The 14,664-nt window shown below is 43.4% G+C and overlaps 1 protein-coding gene across 1 annotated transcript in view; it reads left to right on the top strand.

Moving 5' to 3' along the window:
• Window positions 1-14,664, top strand: part of LOC138283986 (myosin-13-like) — a 346,976-nt gene that overhangs the window by 94,623 nt on the left and 237,689 nt on the right. The window contains exon 9 of the mRNA XM_069222310.1: window positions 7,390-7,490. Within this exon, the coding sequence (XP_069078411.1) occupies window positions 7,390-7,490 (101 nt within the window). The remainder of the gene's footprint in view (window positions 1-7,389; window positions 7,491-14,664) is intronic.

The raw sequence follows: 14,664 nt of genomic DNA, 5'->3' as shown, positions 1-14,664 counted from the left end.
CCTAAGTGACTTAAGGGACTCCTCTGCAGCTCGTGGACTATGCAGCTGGCCTTCACCCATCACTGTTGTCATAGATCTTCACCCACAAAAGGGTGGGCATTGCCTCCTGTGCTGCCTGGACACTCTTGCGTGGACTTTACTCTGTCCCCTAGTGTTACAGGTCCTCTTCATCCAGAATCCACTTTTGGGTTCCACCTGTTCTTGCATTATTCCATTCCTAAATCCCCATGTTAGCCTATGGGACAACCAGGTAATTTACCTCTGCTCTCCTGGTCGCTGGGGGTCTTCTAAATAATCATGTCTTGAGGTTCCATACTCTCCCAGCCCTTGGCTAACTACTCCATATCCTCTGGTGGGAGACCCATTCTCGCATTTCACTATTTTAGTATATGGTGTGGCCTGCCTATAGGGCCCTTTCTATTTCTTGCTATTTCTAATTTTTTTATGCTAATTCCTAGTACTTACCTGAGTATATTTTGTGTGGGCTTACGTCCAGAGAGGGGAGATTGCCTATAGTATTCTAGTTCAGTGTTAGTATACTAAAGTACCTTTATTTTTGCAACACTGTGTGGTTCCTTTCATGTGTGATAAGTTACTGTGTGACTATTGTGGTATTGCAAGTGCTTCATACTCCTCCTAGATAAGTCTTGGCTGCTCACCACAGCTACCTCTAGAGAGCCATGGCTTCCTAGACGCTGTAACACTTAGTATTAATGGTTGCCTGGACCTGGTATAAGGTGCCAACACCATTGTTGTCCACCATACTCCAGGCCAGCCTCCTACACACCTAAGTGTCAGCGTTTTCACACAGCAGTAGTTGGAAGGAGCCTTTAACAATTCCTCGCAGCCAAGCCACCTCCAGGCTTGGGTAGACACACATCCTTCTGTCCCACTTTACATAAGATGTAATAGGAAGCACCCAGACATGTTCTTCTAGCCTTTGGAATCCATACATCTGATTAAATGTTTATTTCAGCAATGCAAATTACTTTGCCATTAGCGTTACCAAAGACTTACTCACCCAAACAATAAACAATATAATATTTACTTACCTCAACAATAAATTATAATACCCTCTGCTTTTCCGCTGCTGACAGAGTTGCTTGTGCAGCCGCCCATGTTCTTCTGTCTATTGCACTCAGATAAGTTAATGCAACGCCAATTACTCCTCTGCATTGTATTTATATAGCAACTACTACACAAGGTGGGGTGCAGAAGCGCTTGCCTCCTTCGGTCAAAATGTTACACCATGTACTGTGGGTGAGAGAGCGTTGTCTTTGTAATCTTTGTTTTTATTTCAATTGTTTTCATTGAATTTTGTAAAAAAAACAAAAAGGGGCAATCTCATAACAAAGAAAATGCAAAATTATTTGTATGTGCTTTTGTGACAACTTTTTAAGTAAGAGTGAGAACATGTTTGCATCATGGTTGCATCTGAAGCACTGTTGGAGATTCTACCAATGGGAAGGGCGGAGAAGAGGAATAGAAGAAGCGGGGTGCAAACAATGCTGACCTTAGATTGGTTTCGGGTGCCCATTTGTAACATTCAGTTTAATATTTAACCTCACTCTAGATGTATATAGAGAAGGTGAAGAAATTCTGGTCCTTTGTGACTGAGCAATGTGTGCAGCGTAACTAGGGGAGTTTCACTTATTGAATGTGTGATGAGTGGGTGTGGAAGTTTATGTTGAGCGGTGACTTGTCTAGTTGTAAGTCGAGGTCACTAGTGTTTAGATCAAGGGTAGGTGAGAGGGACCACAGGCTTGAAGACACAGTGTACGAATTGCAGGACATACTAGTATGAAATACCTTTTTTAATACTTTTCTGTCCGGACCAGTTTAACTGTCTTACAATTGGATAACATGTTCAATGGAGCCTGGTGCGTCGTGACAGTTCCATTCTAAGTCGGATTCAGTGAGACCAGTGTTAAAAAGATTATTAGGTGCCAAATAGGCTTTATGTAGTGTCCCTAGTTTGCAATGAGATAAGATGGGAGCCCTTTTGTTTTGAAGGAAAAATTTCGAATACATTTCTATGACTTTTCAGATATAATGCGGGAGGATTCATTTGGGGAAGAAACTGCCATTTATTTTTTAGCTCTATGATGATCTTTTTGTTAAAGTTGTTGGAGTTTAGTATTTTATATATCCTAGCTGCAGGTGTTTGTTTGGATAGCTTTATTAGCAGATTGATAAGGTCCGATCAGTTTGTTCTTTTGTGTTTGCTCAGTGCCACTTTGAGCTATAGTAAGCTATAGAAATCAAAGTTGTTTAACTTGTAAGCACTTTGCAGCTCAGCAAAAGTCTTGTGAGTTACAGAGGAGCCTAAGTGCCTGATTTAGAGTTTGGCGTATGGGGTCACTCCATCACAAACGTGATGGATATCTTGTCCGCCGTATTACAATGTCCTTATATCCTATGGAAATCATGATACAGCGGACGGGATATCTTTCACATTTGTGAGAGAGTAACCTGTCAGCCAAACTCTAAATCCGGCCCTAAAGCTTTAAAATATATTATAACTTTCTTCACCTCACAGAGCATAACATTTTGCTGGTAAGGTTCTTGTCTAGCGTTTTTGAGGCAGAGATGGTATCCATGGTGTTATATTATCCACAGTAGAATTATTGAAATGTTTTGGCAATCTCAAGGGGGTCAAAAACTGTGTTTCCGGATTTGTTTTTATAATTGCAGTGATGAGATTGTTGGTGGCTTTGTATTTATGATAATTGGCTACTGTTCTCCCTGCTTTGATTTGTTCCGTAATTTTTTTCTTCTTGATGTTTTGAACCCACATGTGAGCTAGGATATATGTTATTTTATTATATTGGTATTTCATTGGCTTCAGTCTGAGTAAATACTTGAGATTTCTTGAGGTAAATAGTTTAGGTTCCTAGTTGTTTAATTTCGGATTCTAGATCGCTCAGACTCGTTTGTATTCTTCTTTCTAGTGGACACGACCCTAATTGTTGCTTTCATTGCTTCCCATAGGGTTTCAGTGGAGATGGCTTCAGTATTATTTTCATTGAAAAAGCAGTGCTTATTTGTTTTTTAGGTGTTTGATCCAAGAAATCTCGTTGTTCATTTTTCACACTTTTTCCATAGGAGTATTTTGGATATTCGTACTTCTAAAGAGAAACATTCATGATTAGAGAATAATATTGGTTCGGTAGTTGGTTTATTGGCTTTAGGTGTGAGGATGTTATTTACTCAGATGTAATCAATTCTAGATAGCGTGTTGTGTGGGTGGGAGTTAAAAGTGAATTCACTCAGTTAGATTACATAGGTGCCAGAAGTGTTTCATCTGCATGTGAGATGTATTAGGCCTATAACTGCAAGAGGAACTTCTGTCAATGCTAATGTCCCAGTGCAGATTAAAATCACTGGCTACTAAGATACCTGACTCTTTGGGTAATTCTCATAGTCTTTTTATTTAGAGTGATCCAGAATGGATCCAGAATCCAGAATTTAGAGTGATCCAACCCAAGGTTTGGGGCATAGATATTCACCATGTAGAGGGTCGGGTTGTTGCTGACTGTCTTGTGATTAACCATCTGCCATCACTATTGTGGGCACTTTTAAGGATACTGAGCCCACTGTTTTTAGATTAGTGTTGTAACATAATTTATTTTCTCAATATCTGGGGAGCAAGCCGACGTTTGAATCCCATCATTTTGGTATGGAATGCCATTCAGGGAGATCACTTTAGTTTGGTGTAAGAGTTTCTTGTTTTTATCTGGGTGATTAATTTGCTTGGTATTAAAGAAGAGAACAGTTATCAAACAATTGACCATCTACAAGTCGCTAGAATGGTCAGTGATCTCGTGTAAATATGCCAAGGGTCGAGTTGTGTTGAAATGTATGGGTGTATTAACAATTTGTTTCCTTTTTAGTGTTCCCCCATGTCTCAAGAACAAGTTTTTTCCTGTATGTAGTTCTCCCATGTTGTTGTTCTGAGGTGTATTGTTGACCTTACTAGATTATTCAAGAGGTCTTTGGAATAGCATTGTAAGGTTATTACCATGTCAGTGTAAATGAACTGCATCCTAGTTTTGGAGGTGTCAATATTGTGTTTGGCTGGGGTGAAAACTTGTAGAGGAGGTAAAAGCAGTGGCAGAGATAGACACAAAAACAAGGGATAAGAGGGAAAGGTTTAGGAGAAAACAGAAAAATAGAACAAATGAAACAACCCAAAACCCACCCATACCTATCCCATCCAGGGTACAGTGAAGTAGTGGTGGCCACAGAAGGCCAAATCCCAGACAGCTCTAACAATGCTGCAAACAAAGGAGAACCTCTTGTATTTCAGTAAACATAATAAAAACATGAAGGTAAGTAATAAGATGAGAGCATTGGCAACATCTGGCTAATAATGAGTATTGAAGACTAGTACAGCAGTAAGTCGCCTCTCACTCTAAACATCCTTAGAGTCAAGTGTGAATTAAACATATGGAGCCGATATTGCATATTGATAACATTAGCCAAGGAAATTAGTTGATCAAGGCAAGCAAATCTGAAACAACCAGCACGAATGAATTGATATTAAGTAAATATTTGGATGGCAAATGTCGTCTTTGGTTAGAATTGGTTAGACAGAGTAAGTGTTGTAACCTGATGTGATTTCAAGTGATGGTTCTATGTGAAGGTTCTTGAAAGAAGTAGAATGAATAATTGTTGTCTGCAGAGATGATTAGTGGTTAGTGGAAAATGTAATAACATGACAGTATGTGTACACCTAATGACAGAATTTAGGAGCTAAAGGTATAAGCCATTCAATACATATCCAATTCATTTTGTGATAGGTTGATAAGAAAAGATTTGAATTTAGCAGGTTCATCGAAAAAATATGTTTTCCCCTTTATAATAACCTTCATCTCCGAAGGGTTTGTAAAGGATAAGGATATGTTTAAAGATGTGAGCTTGCTCCTCAGAGCTAAGAATAATTTCCTGCGGGTTACAGTTTCTTGAGTATAGTCCTGTGAGGTTCTAATCTTGTACCACTTCCCGATCATAGTTTTTATTCTCCTCACTTGATCTAGAATCATTTCTGTCTGTGGGTATTGTAACGGTCTGGAAATGATCATTCCGGCGGATTTCAAATGGTCAAGAGGTCTTCTTGGAACTCTGTGTGCTCTTTCCATTTCTAAGTCTTTGTAGAATGAGAGACCCAGTGTTTGTGGTATCCATGTTTCCAGGCAGGATGCACAGACACCTGCATCTTTTACTACATTTTTGAAGAGGCCAAAAATTCTGATATTGCCTCATCTGTTCCTCTCTTTGAGTTACGTGATTTCCGTTTTTATTTTTCGTTTTTTGGAACTTTTTATTGTCAGTGAGATCTGATCTTTTCTGATCACTTACTAATTTGCGATTCTGCCTCTTCAATTCTTGACAATATGTTCTGAAAGTCTTTCTTGAGACCTTGCAGTGATAAGTGTAAAAGGTCAACATTTCTTTTGATGGACTGCATCAGGTCATATATACAGTATAGTTTCGCTTTTCCAAGATCAACTCTAGTTTTGTAGTTGTTTCACTTCTATTTTGAACTGGAGAATCGGGGGCAACATTCTCGGACTTTGTTCTCTTTTGGCAAACTTGTGTTCTTTAGTTCCTTTGACATCCCTCTCTTTGTCTTTTTAATCTGCCATTACATGGTGTTTGTAAATACTTGAAGGAGGAGTAACTGAGGTCGGAAAAATGTTTGTCATATTCAGAGCAATTGGACTGACTGATAGAAATGTGTATAGTGGCATAGGCAGAGATAGGGCAGCTGTGCTTTCAGGTTTCTGATGTATGGTGTGAGGACATATTTTGTTCCTAACAAACCATGGTTGACAGACTTACTAGATACTGTAGGTGCACTAGGAGCGAGGTTTGAAGATGTACAAGTCCTCGAACATTGTCTCTTACATTAGGTGGAGAGCATGCATGGCAGTTATCTGTACCCTAGATATAGAGCTAGAGAGTTTACTAGCACAGCTTGTTTAGCCAAAAAGGTGTGGAGAGCAGAACACATCAGGATCTAGAAGATGTTATCCAAGGCTCATCCAAGACACCTACGTATTCAAAAAGCACATCTCATGGTTATTAGGAGCTCTTATAGCGCATTTTGAAGTTCACTGGGGCACTGTGGAACAAAACATATATGAAGCAGCACTTATAAAACCAGCCAGAGGCATCTGGTTATGGCATGCCTTGTAGGATCAGTGTGTTTAACTATGCTGCATTAGGGGTCAGATGTAGCTTAGGGTGAAAACACAGAACCCACTTGGACAAATATTGATTGTTGCTAGCATCCCCTGACATGGGAAGTGAAGGATATGGCTGGCATTATGCTGGCATGCACAAGTTTATGTCTAACACAATTGGGCGTACTCCGCCATTTTGTGGCTTACCACTGCCGTATAAGGACAAAAACTAGGTTGATTATTGATTATCCAACAGGTGTACCTCTTGCTAGACGAACATTACAGTACATCAATGTATAGACCTGGCAGTCTCCGAAGAGCATTGCCCCGTGGATTTCTGTATGCAACTGGATCCAAGAAATAAGCTGCTTTGCAGATGGGATTAGTGATGATAGCAGGTAGCCTCCATCTTGTCTGTACAATGTGAGTCATGCAGAGACTCGTTATGTGTTGAGCCCACACTAGCATCAGCTCCAGAGATCGCAATAGGCATGCCTCACTTTCTGCAAAGAAAGCCTGTATTTGGTGTTGACATTGGAGGTGGACATTCAAAGCCAATACATTTGCTCTCCTGGCTGCAGCAGCGGGCAATGGGATCAGGTTGCCGTCTTTCTTGGGCACAAGCTTCACCCCCATTTTCCTGCTTTTGAGCTGACATTAGACTTGTTTTCATATTGTGAATGATTGCCATTGAGGTGGGGTAATCGTGTTACGGGATGCAGCGCTTAGCAGTGCGGTGAGTGAGGGTCAGGCGTACTGGCAGCCTTAGTTGGCTCTGCAATTCTCCTTTTTGTATTTGTGTTATTACATTGGAGATTCCAGCCCTGTTACGATATTAGTTATTGCATTAAAGTTGACCTTAAGCGTTTTCTGAGAAAATTAATAGAGGTAAAAAAGAATACACTGATAAGTTTTACAGTAAGATGTAAACACATAGGATCCTATTCACAAAGCCTTTTTTGTTTTTTTTACAGAGTTTGTATCTTACTCTTGTTTAGGTGTGCCTTATTTATAAACTTTGAGGAGTAAGACACGCTTTCTCATGGAACAAAGCTTTGTGAAGCTGAGCACAGCCCTTGTTCGTTTGTTGTGCTCGGGCATTGACCCTGGTGTTTGTTGCACTGAATGCTCTTCCCCGATGGTGGAACTGGTAACCTAGGCCTTGCTTCTCTCACTAACACCCACTGTCCTTTCTTCTCAGATGTTCAGTCTAAAGACACGCGCCTGAAAGAGTTGCTGAAGCAGAATGAGCTGAAAGGATTGGAGTGTCAACAGTTCCGCGCTCAGCTGGAAAGCACAAAGGTGTGTATTTTTTAACAAAGCAGGAAGTTTATGTTTCTAAAGCACCAAAGAGAGCAGATACCTGGGTCATAAGAGCTACATTTTGTGTGTGTATCACGTTCCTGTCTATGCATGGTTTATATACTGAAAGCATATTGTGTTATTGTAGGAAGTTGGCTCTGTATGTACTATTTCAAAGTAAGAAATAGCATGCACAGAGTCCAAGGGTTCCCCTTAAAGGTAAGATAGTGGCAAAAAGAGATAATTCTAATGCTCTATTTTGTGGTAGTGTGGTCGAGCAGTAGGCTTATCAGAGGGTAGTGTTAAGCATTTGTTGTACACACACAGGCAATAAATGAGGAACACACACTCAAAGACAATTCCAGGCCAATAGGTTTTTATATAGAAAAATATATTTTCTTAGTTTACTTTAGGAACCACAGGTTCAAGATTTACAAACAATACTTTAAATGAAATGTATTTCACTCAGGTATCTTAGGAACTTTGAATGATCACAATAGCATGTACAGTTTTGGCAAAAATGGCAATAAGCTATTTTAAAAGTGGACACAGTGCAAAAATCAACAGTTCCTGGGGGAGGTAACTAAATGTTAAGTTCACAGGTAAGTATAACACTTACAGGGTTCAAAGTTGGGTCCAAGGTAGCCCACCGTTGGGGGTTCAAGGCAACCCCAAAGTTACCACACCAGCAGCTCAGGGACGGTCAGGTGCAGAGGTCAAAGTGGTGCCCAAAACACATAGGCTTCAATGGAAATAGGGGTGCCCCGGTTCCAGTCTGCCAGCAGATAAGTACCCGCGACTTCGGAGGGCAGACCAGGGGGGTTTTGTAGGGCACCGGGGGGGTGGGGGGGACACAAGCAGGCACAGAAAGTACACCCTCAGCGGCACTGGGGCGGCCGGGTGCAGAGTGCAAACAGACATCAGGTTTTCAATAGGATTCAATGGGGAGACCCGGGGGTCTCTTCAACAATGCAGGCAGGCACAGGGGGGGCTCCTCGGGGTAGCCACCACCTGGGCTAGGCAGAGGGTCGCCTGGGGGTCGCTCCTGCACTGGAGTTCGGTTCCTTCAGGTCCTGGGGGCTGCGGGTGCAGTGTGGTTTCCAGGCGTCGGGTTCCTTGAAGCAGGCAGTTGCGGTCAGGGGGAGCCTCTGGATTTCCTCTGCAGGCGTCACTGTGGGGGCTCAGGGGGGTCAACTCTGGCTACTCACGGGCTTGCAGTTGCCGGGGAGTCCTCCCTGTTTTCCGCAGGTCGAGCCGGGGGCGTCGGGTGCAGAGTGGAAAGTCTCACGCTTCCGGCAGGAAACGTGTAGTCTTTAAAAGTTGCTTCTTTGTTGCAAAGTTGCAGGTTTGTTGAACAGGGCCGCTGTTCTAAGGAGCTTCTTGGTCCTTTTAGATGCAGGGTAGTCCTCTGAGGCTTCAGAGGTCGCTGGACCCTGTGGGATGCGTCGCTGTTGCAGTTTTTCTCGAAGTGGGGAGACAGGCCGGTAGGGCTGGGGCCAAAGCAGTTGGTGTCTCCGTCTTCTCTGCAGGGCTTCAGGTCAGCAGTCCTTCTTCGTCTTCAGGTTCCAGGAATCTAGTTTCCTAGGTTCTGGGGAGCCCCTAAATACTGAATTTAGGGCTGTGTTTAGGTCTGGGAGGGCAGTAGCCAATGGCTACTCCCTCCTTCTCTTTATGCCTCCTCCCTGAGGGGAGGGGGGCACATCCCTATTCCTATTGGGGGAATCCTCCAAATTCAAGATGGAGGATTTCTAAAGGCAGGGGTCACCTCAGCTCAGGACACCTTAGGGGCTGTCCTGACTGGTGGGTGACTCCTCCTTGTTTTTCTCATTATCTCCCCTGGACTTGCCGCCAAAAGTGGGGGCTGTGTCCAGGGGGCGGGCATCTCCACTAGCTGGATTGCCCTGGGGCATTGTAACACGAAGCCTGAGCCTTTGAGGCTCACTGCTAGGTGTTACAGTTCCTGCAGGGGGGAGGTGTGAAGCACCTCCACCCAGAGCAGGCTTTTGTTTCTGTCCACAGAGAGCACAAAGGCCCTCGCCACATGGGGTCAGAAACTCGTCTCTCAGCAGCAGGCTGGCACAGACCAGTCAGTCCTGCACTGAACAATTGGGTAAAATACAGGGGACATCTCTAAGATGCCCTTTGTGTGCATTTTTTAATAAATCCAACACTGGCATCAGTGTGGGTTTATTATTCTGAGAAGTTTGATACCAAACTTCCCAGTTTTCAGTGTAGCCATTATGGAGCTGTGGAGTTCGTTTTTGACAAACTCCCAGACCATATACTTAATATGGCCACAACTGTACTTACAATGTCTAAGAATAGACTTAGACACTGTAGGGGCATATTGCTCATGCAGCTATGCCCTCACCTGTGGTATAGTGCACCCTGCCTTAGGGCTGTAAGGCCTGCTAGAGGGGTGACTTACCTATGCCACCTGCAGTATTTTGTGTGCATGGCATCCTGAGGGGGATGCCATGTCGACATTGCCTTTTTCTCCCCACCAACACACACAATCTGCAATGGCAGTGTGCATGTGTTAGGTGAGGGGTCCCTTAGGGTGGCACAACATATGCTGCAGCCCTTAGGAACCTTCCCTGGTCACAGGGCCCTTGGTACCACTGGTACCTTTTACAAGGGACTTATCTGTGTGCCAGGGGTGTGCCAATTGTGGAAACAATGGTACATTTTAGGTGAAAGAACACTGGTGCTGGGGCCTGGTTAGCAGGGTCCCAGAACACTTCTCAGTCAAGTCAGCATCAGTATCAGGCAAAAAGTGGGGGGTACCTGCAACAGGGAGCCATTTCCTTACAGTTATGTTATGCAAACTGGCATCTATGATCAAGGCCAGCACTTCCATACGGCGGGCAACCAAAGAGTGTCACCACTGCCCCTTTTTGCTACATGCCAGAGCGTGACACAAACTATGCCCGGAACCCAGAAAATTCTTGTGTCGATCCCATCCGTGATTGTAGAGTTGAATGCCAGAAGGTCTCTGTTGGACACGGGAACCTCCTCTTGGCCCCTGTAAGTGCGGCTGATGTTGTTTGTAGGATGAGCGTTCTCTCCATGGTACTGTGGATGGGAGAAGATGTCATTGACTTTTCCTATGGGATGGCGCTAAGGGGAGGTTGATTGCAGGTCAATTGATCCTCTAGCTAACCATTGCACTTATGGCGGTGTTATCTTGTCCTAGCCATGGTGCAAACCTCTCATATCTGTGAGAGGTACACGTTGTAATAGCTCCATAATGTATTCATATTATTTTGCTGTGCTGAGAGCTCCTTGGTGTTCATATTTAATTTGCACGTGCTGGGAGCTTCATGAACTCTATCCTATGTATATCTATCATCTACACAAGTGCCCAAAGGCTCCAAAGTTGTAAATTATTTATTGTATCTATTTATTTATTATCTGTTCGTCTGTAGCACAGCTTTATCAAGAGAGTGTCAGTGCACTGCACAGATATCTATCTTTGGCATTATATGTGTCTTTCAATGAAACAGTGAGAACAGTTGGTAAACTAACCAAACCCCATTGCTGACCCAGAAGTGGAATGTCAATTCTTGGTATAGATCTACTGGGTGAACCGGGGGCGGGGGTGGTAGTATGGGTCTTAAATCCGAAGAGAGATAGATAGTAACATACCTAGATGGTAGTATGGATGGAGGGGAAGAGCCGGGATAAGCAGTATAAAAGTAAAGATGGGAGCAGGAGAGTAGAGCTATTCTGAAAAGCTGGGAAGAGAAGAGGAAGACAAATTGAGGGAAGGTAGGAAAAAGCTGGCTAACACTGAGGGGGAAGAACATAGGATGATTGGTAGTATGTGAATGGGTTCATTTTTCAATGCAGAGGGGAAAGAACAGCAGTATGTAAAGGAAAACGAAGCAGAAAATATAAAGGAGAGAGATGCCAAATCTCTTAGAGCGGTAGAAAAAAGAAGGAAGTTAAAGTGAGTGACAGTAGGAAGGAAAGGTACTGCAAAAGCAGGAAAAATGTAGCCTCCAGTTAAAGATGTGCTTTGAGTTCTTTCTGAAATGGATCAGGTTTTTGATACTTCTGAGGTCATTTGACAGCAGAGGGACAAGGCCGAGGCAGCAGCAGGAAGATACTGATTAGCATCCCAGAGGTGTTTAAATATTTTGGACTCAAGACAGAGGTCCTGATTTAGAGTTTGGAAGAGAAGGGTACTGGTTGAAAAGGGCAAATAGAAGGTCCACCTTCATCACTGAGAGTCAGAAAGACTTTCAGTATGCCGATGGTGGAGACTACTCTGTCTCCGCTGCCAGCATACACATCTGACAGCCCAACTGAGTGAGGGCTGTTGAAGGGTTTGCTATTTGTCCATCCGTTATATTTAGAGGAGGCAAACAAATGGCAAGTTTACACTGTCCTTTTCCGTCCGGTACAACCAGTAAATAGCAGCAAGAACTGCAAAATGCCCCTCACAGCAAAGGAGAAAACTCCCATGGTGAGTGGGTCATTGCTTTTTAATTTTAAAAACGAGAACCACCTTTAGGATTTTGTTTTTGAAGATAAAAAAAAAATGAACTTTTGCTATACTGCTCCATCACATTGACAAAGCCGTCTATCAAACTTTCACTGCATTTACAGGAACCGCTGTGTCAGCAGTTTCTGCCAATGCAAGAGATGTCTGCTGGGCAAGCAGACATCTCTAAATTCGAAAGGTGGCTTACCCTCTACATGGCAGTAGTAAAGTACTCTACCATGCAAACAGTATATACCATCCGGAAAACTCTAAATGAGGCCCTGAGTGTGTCTTCGTTTCTCATGTCTTTGGTTCTTATGTCTTTGGGTCCACAAGAAACTATCAGGTAGTTGTGGAGATATTTTGATTGTTGTCAGTGGTGGGATTCGAAGAGTATGCGCCTTATTAATAATTTGTGAGATTGAAAGCAAGTACCATGAATTGATGCGCCCCCGACTAAGCTCTCTGGGTACACTGGCTGAGCCTCCTCTGATCTGCTGGCACACCAAGTTACAATGACGCATGTTGGATATGGCTAGGGAAAACGTATGGAGGGCACCATGCATTGGAGTTTATTTTCTCATTTAAAAAATGTTTGCAGGTTGTGCGCTGTAAAGATAGACTCTGCTCCACAAAGCTTCTGACAGCAAAAGGTACTGACAGCAGCTCTCTTCACAGTACGGATATCCCTGCCAGGAAGGAGGGTACCACTAAAAAGGATGGATGGTCCTCTAGTGGTGGGGGGGTTGAGGCCACGGTCTACTTTCCCCATCGGACCTACAGGTCGCCTGCCAGAATTTAAATAACCCGTTTTAAACATGATCCTAGCCTCCAGAGTGACACTACACATGTCTCTAAGGACTAGAGTGAATTTTTGTGCAACACAGACTAGCCTGACACAGTCCCACAGGCTAGTGAAGAACTGTTTTTAGGGGCACAAAGTTGGTCTTGATTGTTTCAATCAAAGTAGCATTCTCTGGTCACCGCAGTAGTCAAGAAGCACTTGGACAACAAGCCCAAAGGCAAGAGATGTTTTAATTTTTTCACACACTGCAGTATTGATCTGGTAGTAGTCACTGTCAGCTGTGGCCTATCCTAAGGGATGGAGGGGCCACACCCCCTCACCACCTTTTCTGTGAAAAGAAGAGTGTCTGTCAGGCTGAGCAAAGATCCGCCTGACAGACACTCTTCTTGTTCAGGTCAGGCAGCCAGGAGCGAGATATGTGCTAAATAAATGCACAGGCTCCTGGGTGCCTCTGCTGAACTTCGCCGGGCTGAAGATGTCACAGCTCCTGTGGGCATGACCTCTTCAGCCTAGCAAAGCATCTTGAGGCCACCCTTCTCATGACAAGGGGGAGCATCATTGATCTACACGCTCCAGTTTTAAACCCTGAAGTGCTTAGGTCCGAGTGTCTATCACTGACCTCTCACTGACCACCCCACTTTGTGATGAGGTAGGGACTCCTGCCTTGTCTCATTGGCTGACCTTAGAAAAGGTGGCAGACCCAACCCTCCTGGGACCTCCAAGGCTTCCACCCCTGAGAGCTACTAGATAAGTGTGATGTTTTAATTTTTGGTGCATACATCTGCGTATGTATGAACATTTGGGAGGGAGTGTTGTGAATGGATGTGTGTGTATATGTGTGCACGTGTGTGTGAATACATGGGAGTGAATGAGTGTGTATGTGTGCATGTGTGGTCCGCCTGCACCGTATCTGCTAAAATTACCAGCCACCACTAGTCACTCTATGCTCAATATGGAAAGACATAGTAAAAAGTGTTCAGACAAAAGCCTTTTTAGGTGAAAGAGAGAATCTTATTGATTGAAATTCAGATAGTAGGTGACATGTCATTGGTTGTCATTTTACCTATGATGGAAAAGTAAGTCTGTTTTTTTCTGGATTCAGTCTCAGAAAATTACAGAACATCTGCTACTATGGTTTTGTTAGGCAGTTTTCATTGTGCAAGTATCTAGGACTGACAATATTTGTAAGAATAGCTAGGTATCATCTGCATATTAGAGAATTATGGTACCTTCCCTTGACAATCATTTAAAATACTGGGCTAAAATGGAAGCTTTGAGGACACTAAAGGAGATGGAATTGAGATCCGAATCACAGCCTAATCTAGCTAGATGCTTTCAATTGGTGACTAACTTGGAGACCCAACGAAGGACTGTACCTCTGATGGTTGACCATTGAAACTTGAATGAGGGTGACAGAAAAGATGTCAATCCTTAAGATGGTGTATGCATGTGACGTGCAACCAGTCCAAGGTATATTTTAAAAGTAGACCAGCTTACATTTTGCGCTCCTGAGTATGTAATCTAGACCCTAACTTAAGCCCATGTTGGGGCCATTTATCAGGTCTGGTATAGCGCAGGCAGAAGGAGTGCCTTGATTGTATAGATTTACCTCTAGTACAAACACCAACACAGGGCTACTAAGGCAGCACATTTCAGATGATGAGTAAAGCCAGTGCCCAAGCCGCCAGTCCAGTAATGAAGCAGTGTAAGATTCAGCACCACAAGAGAGATGTTTCATGTTCCTACCTGGTTGGCTTAAAATCCTCCTTGTATTTGGTTGGATGCTTGATGGCGTTCTTAGTCACTAAAAACAAAGCTCAGAGGAAGCTAAACCTAGATCGTGATCAGAGTCTGTGCTCAAGTCCATGGACCAGGAATGG

The sequence above is a fragment of the Pleurodeles waltl genome, chromosome 3_1, assembly GCF_031143425.1.
Source record: "Pleurodeles waltl isolate 20211129_DDA chromosome 3_1, aPleWal1.hap1.20221129, whole genome shotgun sequence".
NCBI lineage: Eukaryota > Metazoa > Chordata > Amphibia > Caudata > Salamandridae > Pleurodeles > Pleurodeles waltl.
This window is presented reverse-complemented; position numbering and strand designations above follow the sequence as displayed.